Source organism: Hakea prostrata, chromosome 11 (genome assembly GCF_041222555.1).
Source record: "Hakea prostrata isolate BN-2017 chromosome 11, UWA_Hpros_2, whole genome shotgun sequence".
In the NCBI taxonomy this organism is placed as follows: domain Eukaryota; kingdom Viridiplantae; phylum Streptophyta; class Magnoliopsida; order Proteales; family Proteaceae; genus Hakea; species Hakea prostrata.
In genome coordinates this window covers 11,545,517-11,566,600 of record NC_142610.1, presented here as the reverse complement: position 1 = coordinate 11,566,600, position 21,084 = coordinate 11,545,517, and the positions used below count along the sequence as shown (strand labels likewise).

General features: G+C 41.7%; 1 protein-coding gene across 1 annotated transcript in view; it reads left to right on the top strand.

The window, feature by feature from the left end:
* LOC149000113 (hyperosmolality-gated Ca2+ permeable channel 1.8-like) overlaps positions 1-21,084 on the top strand; it is a 63,051-nt gene that overhangs the window by 27,395 nt on the left and 14,572 nt on the right. Inside the window, exons 5-7 of the mRNA XM_089140649.1 lie at positions 19,166-19,285; positions 19,480-19,560; positions 19,977-20,317. Of these exons, the coding sequence (XP_088996775.1) occupies positions 19,166-19,285; positions 19,480-19,560; positions 19,977-20,317 (542 nt within the window). The remainder of the gene's footprint in view (positions 1-19,165; positions 19,286-19,479; positions 19,561-19,976; positions 20,318-21,084) is intronic.

The window sequence follows — 21,084 nt, the reverse complement described above, 5'->3', positions numbered from 1 at the left end:
TGCACAATCCTATTCGTCCCTTCAGCCGGATGAACCTGCAAGAATGAGCTTGATACGGAGAGATTATGATCAGACCGGGTTCATACCTGGTCCGACCCTCAACCCCGGTCGAGACGGAGAGAACCGACTCGCTCCCGAGCGAAACGGATCCAGAAGATGGCTTGCTGAAGAAGAAAGCTTATTCGGCTGCAAGCGTGCCCTAATCCTACTTATGGATTAGGGTAATCACCCTAATGATGGCAGACTCGAATTGACGGCTGCGGATAATCATTATCGAAAGGATAATCATCACATAACCTAAAGGTTATCTTAGGAGTCCTCTACTAGTCCAAACTAGTAGAAGTCTATTGCTCAACGGATCTAACTGTTAAGATCCAACGACTACCCGAAGAAGGCTCAAGTGCATCCAACGAAGGAGATTTGAAGGTACACTCTATATAAACCTCACTACCATACAGGTGAGGGGATCGAAAGAATACTATCCGAGACTCAGTTCGGTACATACTCGATAGACCTAAACTATCGCCGATCTGCTATCTAGATCACCTTTCCCGCTTCTTCATTCCTTAGCTCGTGCTTCTAGCGGCCGTTTGTGATTAAGTTCATCAACCGACTTAGCCTTGGAGGTGGACTCCCGACCCCGGGTCGGGCCACATCCGACGCTTTCGTTTTGCAGGTCATCACGAGGAAATCTAAGGGTCGAGCAGATTTTGGACGCATCAATTGGCGCCGTCTGTGGGAAACAACTTGAAAAGCCATGGTGACTAGATCGCGCCGCAGCGGCCGCTGCACAACGCAATTCCGGTGTTCGGATCCTTGGAGCGAATAATCCAGATATTCCCCGGAAGCCAAAATCCTATCGAGGTAGATGGTGGCCGGGGGCGTAATCCTCCTCCGATACACTCCAAGATCAATTGGATCAGGTAAAGATTCAACTCTTGGAGGTGAGCCAAGCACTCCGATGCTCACTGGACGAGTGGTTTTACCACAAGAACCCGATCGGCGTGATTCGGGAGACGTGTATTGCCACGTGATCGAGATTGGTGAAGACCGGAATATCGGTCGAATTTTCGTGAAGGAGATCGAGGACTTAGGAGGATTGATGATCAACCTAAGCGAGCGATCGGTTCGACAAACCGAAGAGAGTACAACCGATTCAAATACAAGGTTGGATACAGGGGTGGAACTCACTCACCCACCGTCGAAGAACCGTTCGTGATGATCGAGCGTTGGCTAGGGAATGCTCGGGATGGACGGGCTGTTCGTAATGATCGAATAGCACGGGATGATCGTGTTAATCGAGGTCGTGATCATATTGTCAAGATCACCCGACCCAGTTGGTCGAATTGGAACATCAATGAGAATTAGGGCAGTTGGCTAGGGAAGAACAACGAGGATATTTACTCACTATTCGGAAGACTCCCATTGCCAAGCCAATTGCGGGATATCGGTTTCCGTAACTTCCGTTTGCCTACCTTTTCAATATTCGGTGGCTCCGAGATCCAACAGCTCACATCGGCTATTACCAACAAACCATGGCGCTTCGTGTAATTCGATGAAATTTTATGCGTGGTTTTTGGTTCATCTCTCACCGGAGTAGCACAAAAGTGGTTTTCGAACCTCCCTCTGGAAGGATCGTAACTTTGACGGATTGGGCGCAATTCATGGGGCGATTCGAGAGTGGGATCAGTCAAGACGGAAGAAACCTTGTTTTCGTCAAACAAGGAAAGAACGAATCAATCGAGAGTTTCGAAAGATTCAACAAAGTGACGATGGAGATAGAAAATTTGGATGAGCAAGTAGCCAAACGCTCTATTTACGGGACTCATTAATCGGAAACTCCGGAGTTATTACTCGGGATATGCCCGCGACTTATGCCGAGTTGGTACGAGATGCTGGGCGGTGAAGTCATGGAGATTCTGGATGCGCGAAGGAGATATAAGTCTCCAATAGGAACGGGGCTCCGAGCGGGGCAAAGAAAATGTCCGTGATCGGGTTGGAAAATCTCGGCTTGGCGCCAAAGGTCCCCCGGTAAGTGAGTACACTCCATTGAATATTCCTTGGGGGATATTTTAAATATCCTCAAAAGAAAAATATTTTAAAGTGGCCGCCTAAAATTCTTTTGAAACCCGGAGAGCGCGGGATCGAGAAAAGTATTGTCGATTCCACAAGGACTATGGTCATTATACTAATGACTGTCGTCATCCGGCGTGATATTGAGAGATTAATATCTCGGGGACATTTGTCCGTTGTTAGCGAAGAAGGGAGGAGCCACGTGAGCCACGTGCGGCTTCTCCCAAAGGGATCGTTCGGTTAGTTCGGAACGATCGAGGGAGGCCCCGGTCTAGAGGGCAAGGAGGTGATTGAGCTACTCGGTCACCAATCCTTACCATCTTCGGGGACCAGAGCCCGAATCACTCCGGAGTCTCGAAACAAAATCCAAATTTGTTGGAACCGAGAGCGAGGGGAAGAAGCTGAATGGTGAAGATTCTATCACCTTTAGCGAGGGGACGAAAGAGATGTTTGTTTACCTCATGATGATGCTATAGTCATCAAGGTAGAGATTGCACTCGGGAAGTGCATAGAGTTTTGATTGATACAGGTCTCTGGTGACCTAATTTTTACGAAGTGTATAAATTGAAGGTGGATCGGACTTGATGAAACCTTCATCCACACATCTATATGGTTTTGCTGGGTCATCTGCGGGGCGGAAGGATCGGTCCGTTGGATTTATCTATTGGAAGTTTTCCTAAGGAAACAACCGTCCAATCAATTTTTTGGTGGTTCGGGAGCTGCCAGCTTACAATGTTATCCTCGGCGACCATCTTTATCCAAGATAGGTGCTATTGTTTCGACAAAACACCGAAGATACCTGTGTCCATGGGAGGAGGAATACCTGTGTCGGTAAATACTTCGGGATGGCAACAGACTGTAGGGAGTTGTATCAAAATGAGGATCCTTCCTTAATATTGATTCCCATACTTCGTTCTCACCATCCCGGTCGCTGCAGTTATAAGCATTCAGATATCAATAAAGGGCTTACTGTGTAAATACTTGAAGACGCAGCTCTGGAACATCGCTTGGAAGGGATTCGGGCAAGGACGACAACTTGCCTTTCGTGAACGTTTCGATACTTTGGCTCCGACTTTCCAACTGTTCGCTCCGCGCCGGATCTTCTCCCCGGTATCATCCAAGTCCGATCAAGACCAATCATTGAATTTTTTCTCCCGCCACCTCCCGCTAGATTCCGAAGGCGAGCAATCTCAACATCTTTAGCTTCGTAGATTTCCGGCCCGGAAACTTCATTGCTCAACCTTCGGCCTAGAAGCTGCTTCCACTTGGTTGTGGAAGTTACCAACAAGACTCCCGAAACAACTTCCGAGTTAGGGAGCAGAAGAATAATTTTTCAGAATCGAAGATAATGAAGAAGACTTACATCACTGTGACTTCGTAAAGACTTCATCTGAGTTTGGAAGAACTGCGCTCTCGTAGTCATTCGGCAGCGGGACACCATTCAACGCTCTGTTAACTCTTTGACACTAATTCGGTGAGGATGAGAGGATGAGCTACACCGAGAGGATGAGCTGCATCACTTGTCAACCGACGGCGCTTCCTGGTGGCAAAATCCTCCACTCGGAAGGAGAGGAGGATGCCAACAGCACTAGATGGGATAGGAGCAGCCTGTTGGGACCACCCTTCATCGCGAACATGTTGCTCGTATGCCCGGAGTCTCCTTCGGGGGTGACAGCTCCCGGGGCGTCGGCCTCGGCGGGTGATCGATCTTTGGGGACGGCGATCACTTGGCAGAGGCGAGGCGACATCTGCCGTGGGATCGACTTGAAGATTCACCGACGGGCGCTTCGCTTGGAGGATTCACTAGTGAAACCACCTCACGGCCCACCACCACCGCGGCGATTTTCTTGAGATTTTGCTCGATAAAGTTCGGGTTGATCTTGGGAGCCACTATGCAAACAAACAAGCCGTATCGCTGACAAAATCAAACGACGACAAAAAGAGGGAAAACCCTAATTTTTTATCACTTCCGACAAAACCAAATAACTAAACCCCAAGTATAACCACCGTGCGCTTTACTCGGGGGAAGTGGGGAAAGAGATGAGTAATCAGAAACTCATTTGTTCGAAGTTGATAGAGCTATTGTTGGAGTACGAGGAATACGGAAGCGCCGAAGGACAAAAGGTCCTTTAGCACTTTAGCAAATCTAACTTGCGATAGCACGATGATGGAGGGTACCCACAAGGCTTTAAATAGCCTCGGTACTAAGACACGGTTGAAGGCTAAGGACAACCGACGACCTAGATCAAAATGACGCTTCAAATCCCAGAAAGCAAGATCAACGGTCGGAGGGATGCCACTGGAAACATGTGGAAACGAGCACCACGCAGAGATACCTCCAATCTCGCACCGCCATTAAAATAATGGATGTATTTCCAATTCATTGAAAACAGTGATGGTATACAAAGCAAGAAAACGTTTAACTTCGCAGGGGACGTCGACTTTGCATAAATGAGTAGTGGGAAGATTAATGCATCTTTCCAAACGCATCTTCATAATATTTCTACAAGATTATTATTCGCAGGAATGTAAAGTTAGGTGATAAGTTTTATCATCTATACTTTGATATTCAAGGCAAGATTTTGGCGAGACGGGGAAATGTAAAGGCCAACACGAAGAAGAAATGTCTATTCATTAATAAGAGGGTAAATCTTTACAATAAAAGATAACTCCCTAAGCCTCTTCTTCATTGTTGCCCAGGACCCCGTCGGGAGGACTTTTCTCAGATCTGAGAAGAGCCTTCCTCAGATGGCATCCCGAGTCCTCTACAGCAACTTGAGACTCGCTTGTGATTTCTCCTCGAGTGCCGCTCGTCACCCGTATGCCTCTATCGAGGGTCCCGGAAATGATCATCTTCTTCCCGAGCCTAGTCCGGAGATCCATACCAACTTTCCGAAGACCTCTTTGTGGCACACCTCACGAAGGAGCAGGTGTCAGGCGGGTTGATCAGATTCGCTCCCCGTCGTTCCGCCCTCGATAGCTTGAATGTTGTGATACCTAGCGCTCGAGAAGGTACGCCGTTCGTATTTCCACACACTCCTTCCGAGCTCGCTTTATATGCTCGGCTTGCTGGATCGCCACCGATGTTCTTCGAGCTCCCTACTTTTGAATTCAAGCCTGTCACCAAACGTGCAGCTGCTTTTGCTTTCTCGCCTCGCCTCCCCGCCAATCTTTGAGCTTCAGGGCCTCCTCGGGGAGATCACTTCTTCCTCTGCTTTTCTCAGCTCCCGCTGCTCGCTGTCTATTTCATTTGGCGTTGGCCAATTCTCTTCACAGTTTCGGGAGTCGTGCACCAACCCGCTCTGCTTCCATGTGTTGATAAAGCTCAACACAACATTCCCGGGAAGGCGGAAAATATAAGAAGAAGTCATAGAAATTATGAAAAATAAGTAAGCAGAAGACCGTACCTTGTAGATTGACTAACAGGAGATGTCATCCGGGCTTCAATTCTCGCTCGAGGAGCAGCCAGGAGCTCCACTCCCAGCTTTCTCGATCCCAGTCCCCCGTCGGTCCCTTCGTCCCTGGGGTGAAGACCTCCTCCATCCTTGAAGCTTTGGATTTTTATTGGAGGAAGCATCATTGTGTCTGCCTCCTTTTGGTTCGGGCGGAGGAAGAGACATTGACCTCTCCACCATCGGTTTCTTCCCTTTACCCAAGCATCCCACGGGCCCGTATTCCTTCCCCTATAAGGGGTCGGGGGGCGGCCTCTGATCTCGTCGCTCGTTCGTTCTCCTGTCCCCCCTGTGCCTTCACTCCGTTCTCGTTCTTCTTAGGCACTACAGAGAATGACAGGTCGATTAATGACATATCACTTCGGATTAAGGATGGTGGTTGAGCTTACAATGAGCCAAGCCCCGATCGAAGAATGGAGTTATACTCCATTTCAAGTCCATGTATCTCTTGATACCATGGAATGGATTTGATCTTCCGACCCGCCTCGTCTTCTCGGATGGAAGGCCTCGTTATTCTCAGAGAAGTACACCTCCTCCGGGGTTGGAGTTAAGATCCGTGGAGGCGCTCGCGAAAGTATCGTTCCCCATCTTTGTGGTTAGAAAGGCAGTTCCTTTGACAAGGATGCTGCCCCTCCAATCAAGTTCAGCCTTATTGCATTTGGACGAAAAACCCATCCGGGAGGATGGAGATAGAAAGAACATGAAAATGTACAAAGAGAGAGAGCCGTAATGCCAAGTTTAAAACACAAACCCAGAGCCGCGATGAGCGCCCTATTGGGGAGGACATTCGACAAATGTTCCATGATTCCTCGGAGAACAAAGGATTAAAAAGGGAAGCGAACCCCTCTTTCCGGCATCTATATCGAGAAAATTCACCCAAAGGGTTGAATCCCCTCTCATCGGTGGGGAGCCCTAACTCGATAAGAGGAAGGAAAATCAAAATCTTGGATAGCTGAAAGAAGGGTTTCCTCATTATAAATGGAGGGAACAAGCCGTCCACCATCGGACCCGGAAGTTTGAGGCTGCCTAGAAGACTCGACTCTTGGAAGATCCCTCGAGAGGCGAGAGTTTCTTTTTCTTTCTAAATCTTTTGAGAAACTTCCCTCCCGGGCTTAGGTTTTGTTATCCTATCCCCGTTCGGTAGAAGCAGCCTCCTCTATTACCACACGGGTACCGAGAAGCCCTATCGTCCGCCATTACTTGTTTCGAAACTACAAAAGAAAAGACCCTTCCGATTCGGGCGAAGCTTGAGGCAGGGCGCAGCCGGTTCAAATTCGGATGGAAGAATGAAACCTACGAAGACAACGATCGCTTTAAACTCCCGCTGGTGTTCGGGATCGCGTCGGATGATTCAAAATCCGATCAGATGAAGACGTTTTGAAAGTTTGAACTCACGAATCCGAAATAGGCGTTCGGACCGTCGCTTGGATGCGTGGCCACGACAGATCACCGCAGGAGATCGTGGCCTTTCCCGCTCGAGGAAAGTGACCCCGCATTAAATGTGATATGACATTTAATGAAGCACGCAGAGATTATAACTCCACCCGGTTACGGCCCTCGGATCGCCCGCTGGTCTGGGGGGCTCTTGTCGGGTTATGATCGCGGTTCATCCGTCCGCCCTCGCCCGGTTGGCGGCCGCCCTCCGCGCCGGATCCGAGATGGCTTGCTCAGAAGAAAGTTTATTCGCCGCGTGCCCTAATCCTACTTATGGTTAGGGTTCCCCAATGATGGCCTCTTGCGGCTCGATAATCTTTCGGGGATAATCATCCATACCAGGTTATCTCGAGTCCTCTACTAGTCCAAACTAGTGGTCTTTGCTCCGATCTACTCGAGATCCACGACTCCCGAAGAAGGCTCTGCATCCACGAGGAGATTCGGTTCACTCATTAAACCTCACTCCTCGGTGAAGGGATCGAAGATCTTCCGGACTCGGGTTCGGTCCGGCCTAAACTATCGCAATTGCTTCTGATCCCTTCCCGCTTCTTTATTCCGCCGGCCGCGCCGTTGGTTAAGTTCATCCCGCTAGCCCGGGTGGACCCGGACCCCACCGACGATCTAGTTAGGAATCCGATTGAGGAAGACAAGAAAGTAATGAACAATAATAATTCGAATAGTCATGGTTCTATTCAGCGTACCTTTCTCTTGTGCTCCCTTACATTTTTATAGGTTTTCTACGTATGAGTTTGTATCGAACTAAAACATTACTTGGACTGCAATACGAACTTTAGTGATTGAGTCCTACTCAAATATGAGTTATTGAGTCCCAGTCGAATACTTTGTCTTCGGTTATCAATCTACTAGGATTCACTTTGTTATCCTGCCTTTACGCTTGTATAACCGGCCTTGACTTGGTCTATTCAACCTGGGTGTATCCGAACTGGTTCGAGCCATTTTATTTATTCTATATCATAAGCCCCCAATCTCTGAAGTCCGAGCTTCATGTTGTTTGGATTGTAGAGATTTGATGGCCGAACATGCTTGAACTTCCGACCAACATAACTTTGAATCTTTTGTATTTGAGAAATCTGATTTTTAGATTAGGATTTCTGAAAAGTATAAGAACCTACTGTTTCTCTTTCACTTCATTTCTGCTGAGACTTTCCGTTTTCACCTGCGAAGAAGATGAGCATTTGCAGAATTTTCAAAATCCCTTCTTGCCTAAGTTTATTTAGGTCTTTTTTGGTGTTTTATTTCCCAAAGTACTATAGTTCGGTTAAGGATTTTGACTAGATGTCTAACACCATAAGTTATTCCATGAGTCATTCCTTACTGAACACAATAGGTTGTCCTTTTCCGATCACCGTATGTCGGTTTTTGGTGCCTAAAAAAGTTAGGTTTTTTGGCGCCTAAGGGACTTAGGTCTCTTGGTCTTGGGCGATTTTGCTCGACCAATGTTGCAAGCGGTGCATTTGTGGGAATAAGATCTTTTGTATCATTTCCATTTAAGCTTATGTTTTGGTCGAATGCATCTGAATTTTCATAGTGCTCAAACCATTGATATGGTCAAACTGGTTGTGGTCGAGAAGAATCACCAACCTTGTCGAGCTCTTGGGCTTTCATTTGAAACTGTTTGGTTGACCCTGTATTGGGCAAGCATTATGCTAATCCTTTCATAGATCCTTTAGTCTTCTTCATTGTCTCTTTGGCTATTGAATTATCATTGATCGTCCTCCTCTTTGATTGAAGATTTTGCCAATTGCCATGGTTACCTACTCGGTATATGTAGATATATGTTCGATCACTTCCTCCGAGCATGGTAACTTGTCGTATTTACACACTACAGTGTTCGTGATTTATTTGCACACTATGGTGCTTGAAGCCTAAATTTAGGTCATATACCTTTTTTATTTCCAAAAGCCTAAAGTATCTTAGGTCTTACACCTTTTTTGGACGCCCTTAGGTCTTACACCTTTTATGGAAGCCCTTAGGTCTTACACCTTGTGTTCGGTTATTCCCCGAACACGACGTTAGTTGAAGTAAATAGATCTCTGTGTTCGGTTCTTCCCCGAACACGATCTAAATTGAAGTAAATAAGTATCTTTGTTCGGTCATATGTTGTGCCTATTTATCATCCAAGCCATGCTGTTCGGTAAGGGTTTGTTCGGTCATAAGATCAAATATTTGTTTGTCAACAACTGCTCGGTTATAACCAACTACCCCCCGGGCATGATAACTTGAATATGAAAATCGTTGAAGTTTTCGTGCCTATGTATCTTCAGGGCTTGTCTACCTAAGTATCTTAGGTCTTTTTTGCCTAAGAACAAATCTTAGGTCTTTTTGACATAAGTATTTTAGGTTTTTTCTGCCTAAGTATCTTAGGTCTTTTCTGCCTAAGAATTTTAGGTCTTTTCTGCCTAAGAATTTTAGGTCTTTTCTGCCTAAGTACCTTAGGATTTTCTGCCTAAGAATAAATCTTAGGTCTTTTTGAGTAAGTATTTTAGGTCTTTTTGCCTAAGTATTTTAGGACTTTAGCACGGGGAGTTCCCTTAGGATACTGCCCTGCTCTTTCTTTCTCGAGCAGGGAGAGTTCCCTTAAGGCTTGTCCTGCTTTTTCTTTCTTGAGCAATGGGAGTTCCCTTAGGATACTGCCCTGCTCTCTTCTTGAGCAAGGGAAGTTCCCTTAGGATACTGCCCTGCTTTTTCTTTCTCGGGTGTTGCTCTTTTGTGAAGCCTAATTTCATAGGTCTTACTCGTTTGTGTAAGCCTAATTTCATAGGTCTTGCTCATTTGATGCCTAACGGACTTAGGTCTTTTGGTGCCTAAGGGTCTTAGGTCTTTCTCTTTTTGATGCCTAAGGGACTTAGGTCTTTTTTCTGCCTAAGGAACTTAGGGCTTTTTGGGCCTAAAGAACTTAGGTCTTTTTCATGCCTAAGGAACTTAGGGCTTTTTCGTGCCTAAGGAACTTTGGGCTTTTTTCTGCTAAAGGAACTTTGGGCTTTTTTTCGCCTAAGGAACTTAGGGCTTTTTCATGCCTAAGGAACTTAGGGCTTTTTCGTGCCTAAGGAACTTATGGCTTTTTTCTGCCTAAAGAATTTAGGGCTTTTTCGTGCCTAAGGAACTTAGGGCTTTTTCGTGCCTAAGGAACTTAGGGTTTTTTTTTGCCTAAGGAACTTAGGGTTTTTTCCTGCCTAAGGAACTTAGGGCTTTTTTCTGCCTAAGGAACTTAGGGCTTTTTCGTGCCTAAGGAACTTAGGGCTTTTTCGTGGCTAAGGAACTTAGGGCTTTTTTCTGCCTAAGGAACTTAGGGCTTTTTCGTGCCTAAGGAACTTAGGGCTTTTTTCGTGCCTAAGGAACTTAGGGCTTTTTCGTGCCTAAGGAACTTAGGGTTTTTTTCTGCCTAAGGAACTTAGGGCTTTTTCGTGCCTAAGGAACTTAGGGCTTTTTTCTGCCAAAGGAACTTAGGGCTTTTCGTGCCTAAGGAACTTAGGGCTTTTTTCCGCCTAAGGAACTTAGGGCTTTTTTCTACCTAAGGAAATTAGGGCTTTTTCGTGCCTAAGGAACTTAGGGCTTTTTTTTGCCTAAGGAACTTAGGGCTTTTTTTGCCTAAGGAACTTAAGGCTTTTTTCTGCCTAAGGAACTTAGGGCTTTTTCGTTTTGATGCCTAATTTCTTAGGTCTTACTCAAGAAGTCTGGAGACTTTAATGGGTCTTACTCATTTGTGAAGCCCATTTTCTTCCCAATGTTGGTCGAAAAGAGTGATTGTGGTCGACTTGTAGGTTTCTAGTATAATAGTCTTTTAGACTTGTATATCTAGACCTCTTTCGTCGAGCATGGCTACTTCTATGCTTTGCGTACAAGGAGGTCGAGATGTGAGATGTTTATCTCTCTTTACTCCCCCGAACATGATAGATTAAGTCTTTTTTGAGCTGTTATGCTTCATCCAGCCGAGAACTTTTGCTTGTATGTAGAACTCCTTTCTCTCGATCATGTATGGTTTGTTATATCTTGATGGGTTGATTATATCTCGAGCTTCCATACTTGTAATTTTGATGATATTTTGCTATCCACGAGCTTAAAGGCTTTGAAAATATTGTATATAAGCCTTTTGTTGTTGAAGCTAAATATATTGTTGCTACTGAATTCTAGTGCTAGCTGACTTAAGAGTACTATTGCTTGATATTCCACATTCAACTCTAGGTTGTATATGGTAAATAATCCCGATCATGCACCATTAGAAGAATAGTAACGATCATATAGATAAATATGAATCTGAGAGAAAAGTAGAGTAGTGTGAGAAAATCAATTCAAGGATGAACGACAATCATACCTGCCTCGAAACCACAATCTATCGTGATTTGAGGAGTCTGGGCGGAAAATCTGGAGTTTAGAGTTCGAATTGATCCGTGATGTAATCGCTGGTATCAACTCATCTCTATTCCAATTGAATCTTATATTCCGCCTTATATTCCGCCGTTTCTTTGATATAGGAATCCATAAACACAATGCTGAAGTAAATTTCTATAAGAATTGAGAGACAATTTTATCCCTTTCTCGGTGAAAAATTCACTACTGATAAATTTCCACGCTTTGGAAGTCCGATCGCAAACTCCTTGACGTAGAAGAGCTTTGATCAAGATATGGCCTTCATGATGAGTTGATAAAAACCGTAACCAATCAAGATATGGCCTTCATGATGAGTTGATAAAAACCATAACCACTTTATTTTTTAATCCTGCTGCTCCTTTAAAGCTAAATTTCAGCAAATTGTTTGTTGATAAATCTGTTGGATTCTATTAGGAGTCTAATAAGAGTTTGTATAGGAGTTAAATTAAAGTTTGCATTCATGTAAAATTCTATTCCTTTTAATAGTCTACTCTCCACTTAATTATAAATAGAGGGCTTGAGATTATGGATCAATAAGCCATTCTACTACAATCGTTTATTTCAACATGGCATCAGAGCCTAAGTTCGATTAGGGAAAAGAGAGAGAAAAAAAAAAAAAAAAAAAAAAGAGAAGAAAAGCAAAAATCTCTCTCTCATTGTTGAAGACTTACCTCCTTCTAATTTCTTCAAATCCATTGCAGTTCTTCAAACCTATCGCTCGCTGTTGAAGCTCCTAATTTTTTCAAACCCATCGCCTTTTTTTCTGGCCGTTCTTCAAGTTCCGCTGACTGACTTCGATTAGAAAAGACCAAGAACAGAACAAAAAGGAAAGAAGAAGAGCATAAGAACTCCGCAAACCCATCTTCTTCTGAGTTTTGATCATTAGAAGAATTTCGATCGATCGCTTCACCTCTACGATCGCAGAAGAACTCCGCAAACCCATCTTCTTCTATCTTCTTCTTCTGAGTTTTGATCACCAGAAGAATTTTGATCGATTGCTGCACCTCTACGATTGCAGAAGAACTCCGCAAACCCATCTTCTTCTATCTTGAGTTTTGATCGATCGTTGCACCAGAAGAATTTCGATTGATCGCTGCACCTCTACCATCGCTTCCGCCATTCGCCTCTGCCATTGAACCAGGTGACCTTTACCGTCTTTAATTTCTTTTCAAGTGCGACCGTGTGAGGAAGAAGATATCGATTGGTTATTTTATTTGGTTGGTTTTTTGGGTTCAACCTCTGGTTCGGTTTTTAGTTTGGTTCAATTTTTGGTTCATTATCCAAAATTAGCCAAAAACCAGTAAACCAGACCAGATTTTTTTCTCTGTGGTTCTATTAAGCCAAAAAGAAAAAAAAGAAAAAAAAGGTATTTATAACCTTTTTTTAGGTGATTTGGCTATTGCATTCTGCGACGTTTTAGTTTTTTTTCCAAAAGGTGAAGACTGAAGAACTGCAGACAATTTTTTCAACATGGCAACTATCGAGGGTACTACTGCTCCCACTGGATCTGAATATTTTGCCACTCTTCATTCTCTTTCGGTAAGATTTGACGGCACAAATTACTTGATTTGGTCTCGATCTGCTTACCTAACTATTGTTGGAAGAGGACTAGTTGGATACATTACGGGCACCACTATCAAACCCACTATCGCAGATGTTGTACATGATAAATGGATATCAAATGACTCTCTTATTATGTCATTCCTTTTGAATTCCATGCATCCAAATATTGCATGGGGTTACCTATTACTTGATACTGCAACCCAAATCTGGAAGGCTACTATTGAAACATATGGACAGTTGGGGAATGATGCATAGGTTTATAAGCTACGAAAGAAGCTTCATGAGACTACCCATAAGGAACTAACTGTGGCCCACTATTATGCTGAGTTGCAATCTCTTTGGCAAGAGTTGGATCATTATGGGGATTATCACCCCACTAATCCAGATGATGTGGCGACATATAAGAAGTACATTGATAAGATTTGAGTATATGATTTCTTGGCAGGTTTGAACGTGGAGTGCGATCAGATCAAAGTGCAAGTCTTAAGTCGTTCTCCCTTTCCTACACTAGAATAGTCTTATGCTCTTGTTCAGTGTGAGGAAAGTCGTCGATTAGTCATGCTTTATACTCCTATTATGGAGAAATCAGCTTTACAATCTGTTCGCACTAAATCTGATCCGGCTAAGGAGATTGTCAAGTGTGAGCACTGTCACAAACCATATCATACCAAGGAAAATTGTTGGAAACTGCATGGGAAGCTTGGTGATTTTGAGCAAAAATGAGCACTAAGACAGGGAAAACCAAAGGCTAATCTTTCTGAGACAGTTTCCACCACACCCTTTGCAGACGTTGGTTTTTCAATTGAGGAGTTCGCTACTGTGCGATGTATTCTGCAGTCTTCTACTGCCGGTACAGCCTCGACCACTGCTTCCTCTACTACCCCTATCAACTCCTACCTTGCTACTTCAGGATCTAGTCACAGGGAAGGAGATTGGTCGTGGTAAATGGACTTTATTTGCTCGAGCCAATTGGAGGATCTACTTCTGCTTTGACTACATCTTCTAATCCGGTCCATTCGGTAATATCAGACCTTCGTCAGTGACACCGTAGGCTCGGTCATCCACCTTTCAAATTTTGTCATTTTCTCTAGATTTGTTTTCCTAATATTTTTATCTTACCATTACAATTTCTTCCTTTCCAAGTTTCCCCATTGGGATTTCCTTTGTTATTGTTTTCCCACTTGTAAAGCTACGTGTGAGGGGGAGATTGAAGATGTCTACAATTCAATGCCTTTCATGTAGACTTCCTTATGTAGAATTTGATCTTTGTTACCTTTGAAAGTTTGTCCCTTACCTTCGCAATCTTTCACTTTGGAGATCTAACAGTGCTATAGAGCTATCTTTTTGACTCTGCAGAACTTGATCTCTGTTAACCCTGGAGATTTGCCCCTTAACTTGACATCTTCCCTTTGGAGATCTAACCTTGCAAAAGATTTGTCGTTTGACCTTTGCATAACTTGATCTCTATTACCTTTGGAGATTGTCACTTATCTTGACAATAACGTCGGTGATCTGAGGCAGTGTTTCTTTTGGTGTTGTTTGAGACGATGCTCGCCGAATTTGACGGGAAACACTGAGCTTGCTGGAAATTGGTACCATCATTCTTCATGGCTTACCTTTCCCTGTTCTTTTGAATTTGAACATGTGGAGATTGCCATTAACACCGTGTGTTCTATATTTTCTTTGGAAAACGGTACACCAACGGCTACCAATTGATCTCTTTCTATTTGAGTTTGAGTTATTTTTGCTTTTCGTTTCTTCTGTATCCTTGGTAGAAGAATTGAGGCCGTGCTCGGCTCCGTTGTAGAGGATCGTTCTCATGGTTGATTCCATGGCTATCATGAACTTAACAAAACCTTCAATTTGGAACTCAGTGATCGCAAACTACTTCCCATGCGGAAAGCTGGATGAAGCTCGTCGTGCTTTTGACGGAACTCCTTCACCTGATGATTTGCTTAACGTGCACGTTTTGTTTTAGGAGAGAAGTCTTCGAGCTCCACCTCCCTCATCCCGCTTTCAGGGGAGATAAAATCTGGATGTGCATAATCGTATTTTGCAGTTTGCAAAGTTTGTAGATCACTTTATTGTGAAAGACAAAAATAAAGAATGCTTATCATGACTCCCAATCAAATACGTTAATGTGAGAGTCAGTGATTCTTTGGCAAAATGACAAAAACTAATGAATACTTAATTCATTGAAAATCTGAATTCTCAATATGTATCGTTCTTTGTCAAAAGCAAAATAAGGAATAGTGATTCATAGTAAATCTGCCATCTGTTCTCTTTGTGTGACGGTACATAAACAATAGATTAGTCATTATAATAATGACATTTGAACATGCAAATTGAATGAATCAACTATTACTTTTGTGCTTGGTAATGTGATTTCACAAAACTCAACGCACTTATTGAAGCTAGTGATCGATTCTCAGAAATCCATGTGCATTCCCACCAAATTTCAATTAATTGGTTTTGCAATCTTGATTTGAGAATAACGTATCACTAAAATTTCTTCCATGAATAACTCCTCAAACTCCATGAAAAATAATTATTATTTTAATTGAAGAGAAGAGCGAATGTTCGACATACCTTATTGTTGAATTACTCTAAAGGGAATTAAAGGCAAGATTACCTTACAAGCGAACTTGCCTATCATTATTCAATGAGTTGATCCAGGATTCTTGATCTGATTTATACGATGGCTTTTTGATCAAGATTCCCACAGACGGCGCCAATTGTTGCTGCACAATCCTGTTCGTCCCTTTAGCCGGATGAACCTGCAAGAATGAGCTCGACCGTGGAGGTCGAGTTTTCACCTCCGACGATCTAGTTAGGAATCCGATTGAGGAAGACAAGAAAGTAATGAACAATAATAATTCGAATAGTCATGGTTCTATTCAGCGTACCTTTCTCTTGTGCTCCCTTACCTTTTTATAGGTTTTCTACGTATGAGTTCGTCTCGAACGAACTAAAACATTACTTGGACTGCACTACGAACTTTAGTGATTGAGTCCTACTCAAATATGAGTTATTGAGTCCTAGTCGAATACTTTGTCTTCGGTTATCAATCTACTAGGATTCACTTTGTTATCCTGCCTTTACGCTTGTATAACCGGCCTTGACTTGGTCTATTCAACCTGGGTGTATCCGAACTGGTTCTACTTGGGTTTATCCGACCGGTTTAGTCCGACCTGGGTTTATCCAAACTGGTTCGAGCCATTTTATTTATTCTATATCACCTTCCATTCAGCTCTATTTGAGGCACCGACTAAATGAACTCGGCTATATGGGTTCTTGCCTTCCATTCAGCTCTATTTGAGGCCATATTAGATACAAGGCCTAAGCTGTGCATATCCTTTCTCACCACTTCTCTTAAGGTTATCTTAAGGTCTGCCCCTAGTTCTTCTAATTCCTTCAATTTGGATTAAATCACTTCTCAGTATAGGGGCATTTAAGGACCTCCATTGAACATGCTCAGCCAACTTAGTTGATTATCTTGTAGCTTATCATTTATGGAAGCTACTACCAGACTAGCTCTAATATGATTATTCCTTAGTTTATCATTCCTAGTTTTGCCACTCATTCATGTTAGCATTCTCATTTATGCTACACTGAGTTTATCTATATGATGTTTCTTAACAACCCAACACTTTGCACAATACAACATAGATGATCGTTCAATGGTCCTATATAATTCTACTTTGAGCTTTAAAAGAATACGTCAATCACACAAGACCCCAAACAAACCTTTCCACTTCATCCACCTTATTTTAATTCTTTGGGAAACATCTTCTGTATCACTTTTTTTATTTATGATTAAGCCAAGCCAAGGTAAAGAACACAATCACTTTGTGGAATCTCCTCATTAATTTTCAACACCTCATCATCCGTTAGATCATAACCAAGGTTACAAATTAGATATTTCATCTTCGTACTACTTAGTTTTAAACCTTTTGATTCCAAAGCTGCTTCACATGATTCTAACTTGGTGTTAATCCTAACTTGTGTTTCATTTACTGACTACCAAAACAATATCATCAGCAAAAAGCATACACTAAGGAACCTTATCTTGAATGTTTTTGGTTAAATCATCTATTATAAGTGCAACATGGGCTTATATATCCTTGATGTAGCCCAACTGTATTCAGGAATTAACCACCTAGTTCCCCCACCATTACTTACATAGTTACATTTGTCATTGAACCATCATACATATTTTTAACTATGTCTGCATATTTGCTTGCAACATTTCTTGTCTAAGTACTTGCCAAATTAACTCTCTAGGGATTTTATCATAAGCTTTTTCTAGGTCAATAAATACCAATATGGAGATCTTACTCTAAATCATCGTCTTTGCATATCTTTATATAAGTCTCCTAATAAGGTAAATAGCTTCCATTGTAGATCTTCTCAGCATAAAACCAAATTGGTTTTCCGTAATAGTGGTTTATTGTCTAAAAAAAGTTTCAATTACTCAGTCTCATAATTTCATAGTATGACTCATCAATTTTATGCCTCTATAATTATTACAACTTTGAGTATCTCTATTTTTGTAGACTGGAACCACAATGCTTTTCCTCCATTCATTAGACATTTTCCTTGTGTTCATAATCTTATTAAACAACATGGTAAACCAGCCCATAAGCTCCTAAGCTTTTCCACACTTCTATTGGGATTTCATCGAGACATTGTGCCTTGTCAACTTTCATCCTTGTTAGAGCTTCTTTTACTTTAAACATCGAAATTCTCCTTGTGTAAGTTCGAAAGTTGGTGCCATGGTGAACGGCGTAATCGTCCAAGTCACAGAAATTTGGAGTATGTGTCTTAACAGCCTTACAAATCAGGAAGTAGAGCAGGAAAAAGACTCTTAAAAGCTGAAGTAGAATTCAGTTATCTAATTCATGCATGAGTTTTCAAAAGCTAAACGAAGTTAGCATCCCAACTAACTCCTAGTAAACTCTAAACCAATTAAAAGACTTCTAGTAGGTCTCCACACATCCGTGGAAGCATATTATCCTAAAAGATGCTGATTTTAAAGGAAACGACACTCATACTGTAACTTAAAGTCAACCTTGGTTAGATCAAACTGAATCCAATTGGACCATGGTTTGACTAAAAAAAAAAGAATGTATTGAAGCATTTTGTTTCTATGATTTCTTGGCCTTATTTCTTGACTTTTTTTGGTGGATGTGGGTCTATGGACTTGCGTCATATGTGCCAAGTCAACAAATAAGTTACAAAAACAAAAACACCCCCAATTAGGATAAACAAAGACTATATGTTCTGACTTAAGACATTAGAACAATAACCTCAAATACTCCTACTGAAACGACTGGATTAAAGAACCTCTAATCTCAAGACACCTCAGAGATGAGATGGTTGAGGGTGAGGTTGGGTTTTGCTTTAGGAAGCTTCTTGGGCTCCTAAAAAGGTTGCTATGGTGGTCTTAAAGAAAGTCTATAGGCCTTTGAATATGGACGAAAGAATTTGAGGTTTGGGTTTTGATTTGAGAGGGAATTGAAAATTGCTTTTGTATCTGGTGCAGAGTAAGTGCACTAGCTCATAGCAGCTGATGGGAGAGATGACAGTGTACTTCATATTCTGGATTGTTCTTGTCATAATCACCCATAAATCCTCTTTCTTTGTATCCCATTGGGTAGATTAAGATGGCAGGATGAGATTGGAGGAGAAAGTAGGGAATTGTTACTTTGCTTCATTTAAAGTATATTTTACAAGGAGCTATCCTTCTCTCAATAAAAAAAATTGTGAGGGGTAATCTACCTCAAGGGGTTTCCCAAGTTGAAAATACTTTTCATTGGTAGATGAGTGAATTTGTAGTTTACAATTGTTGATCATGAGCATGGTTTCCATTTTAATCCAGATTAGTGATGGCATTGGCACTGGGGAAGGTTTAGCCAATATTGCTTCAGAAACTGCCAAAAGTCATTCAACCTTTACTCACTCTGCAAGTCTAAACGGGATTTTCCTGGTTGCATGAGGCTACTGGAATTGGTCCCTGGAGTTCTGTACATACTGACTGACCATTTAAACATGTTTTGTTGCCATCAATAATTCAATCATTCCTCAATGATGTGTGTCTCATTTTTGGTGCATATGTTAACTAGTCACTACTAGGCCTGGGCAATTATTTAATCATGATAATTGTCTTAAATCTAATAACACATTTTCTCTGCATGAAAGTTCTTTATTTGTCTGCCATCTTGATTGCATTCATGGTTATTTATCTCTTTCAGGTTGTGTACAATGCAAACAAATTTGCCCGACTTGTGAGACGAAGAGAAAGGCTCCAAAATTGGTTGGATTACAACCAACTTAAGTTTGAAAGACACCCAAACAAAAGACCGACCCTAAAGGTAGTCTTTTTCATAGCTATTCTTTCTATTTGGATAACCAAGTAGACCTAAATTTCAATTGATAATGGTAGAGCATTTGCTAGGATGCATTTCTTTTCCTTTTCATGTTTGAAACTTCAGTAATTGCATTTTGTGATTTGATTATTTGATTACTGCATACTTCCTCTGAATTTATATTTCCCTCCTTTTTACAGACAGGATTTCTAGGTCTTTGTGGAGGAAAAGTGGATGCTATTGAGTACTATAAACAGAAAATAAAGGAGTATGACAAATGGGTATATTTTCATTTTTACAGAAGCAAGATGTTATTACTTAGATCTCTTGTATTTTTTTCTCTTAATAATTTCCATCTAGACTAGTTTATCTGCTCATTTGTTGATGCTTCATGCTTAAAGTAAGACTCCTTGCTTTTTGATTAAAGTACTTGCGTTTAACTGGAACTATATAGGAAACATAGGGTTGCATACCTTGTATAGGTTTGGGGGGTTTATCTTCTTATCTCGGCTGCATTTACTTGATTACATCTTTCTTGAGAAATGTAAATTCAATATTTTTATTTATTTATTTTTTTGGTTGCTGACTAAAAGAGAAGAAAAAAATAAATAAATGAACAAACATCTGAATACCTGGATACAGTGGAGTTAATTTAATTATTAAACCCTGATATTTAAATCATTCACTCATTTTGTAGATGACAGCAGAGCGTGAGAGGATTCTTAAGGATTCAAAATTGATCATGCCTGTTGCTTTTGTTTCATTTAATTCGCGATGGGCAGCTTCCGTATGTGCACAGACGCAACAGAGCAAGAATCCCACTCTGTGGTTAACTAATTGGGCCCCAGAGCCCCGTGATGTCTACTGGCAGAATCTTGCTATACCATTTGTTTCACTTAGCATCCGCAAGCTTATAATGTCAATATTACTTTTTGCTCTGGTATTCTTTTACATGATACCAATTGCTTTTGTGCAATCACTTGCGAATCTTGAGGGCCTAGAGAGGGTTGCTCCTTGGCTCAGGCCAGTGATAGAAATGTAAGTAGTTTTTTTCCTATCTTGATTGCTTGATGAGTTTTGAAGTTATTCATTGCTTAAAATTATATTTCTTGGACAGGCTATAGTTTTTCATTGGAAATCATAATACCAACTCCACTTCTTTGGGTATCTATTCTAGAATCCTAGGAATCTTTGATTTGGATTCTGTTACTCAAAACTTGCATATGGTCGTCTAGTTTGTATAATAGTCAAAATCTAAATAAGGAATGATGTCAGAATGCAATTTCTCCATCACAGAGAGTTTTCTAGCATTATTTTCTCTCTCCTGCTCTGGATATGTAGGCCCCAGGTGGATGATTTACTTGTTTTAGAACAGTTATCAGTGCAATGTGTAGATTCCTCCCCACACTGACGTTGTGAGGAATCCTTGCCCTTCTAATAATTATCTTTATTGTTATTATTTTTCTAGTGTCTTTTCTCTTATTTTGAGTTTTCCTATATATCTTACTGTAATCTGGAATCAATAGTCATTCACTTATTTTCCTTATTATGAATTTGGGTTGAGTGATTTATGCTCCTAATATGGGCTGCTATGTACTATAAGAGTTGGTGAATGAAATCATTCTTAATTAAAAATACATATTAAATATTGGGTAGCACATACAATGGAACAATGAGAATATTAATGTATTGAAGCAGTGAATGCCCGCTGGAAAATTAAACAAATACATCCATGTCTTGGTTGCTGAATGCCAAAAGTACAAGATTCAAATTTCACAATGGGCAAGAGATGCTGCTTCGGCTTT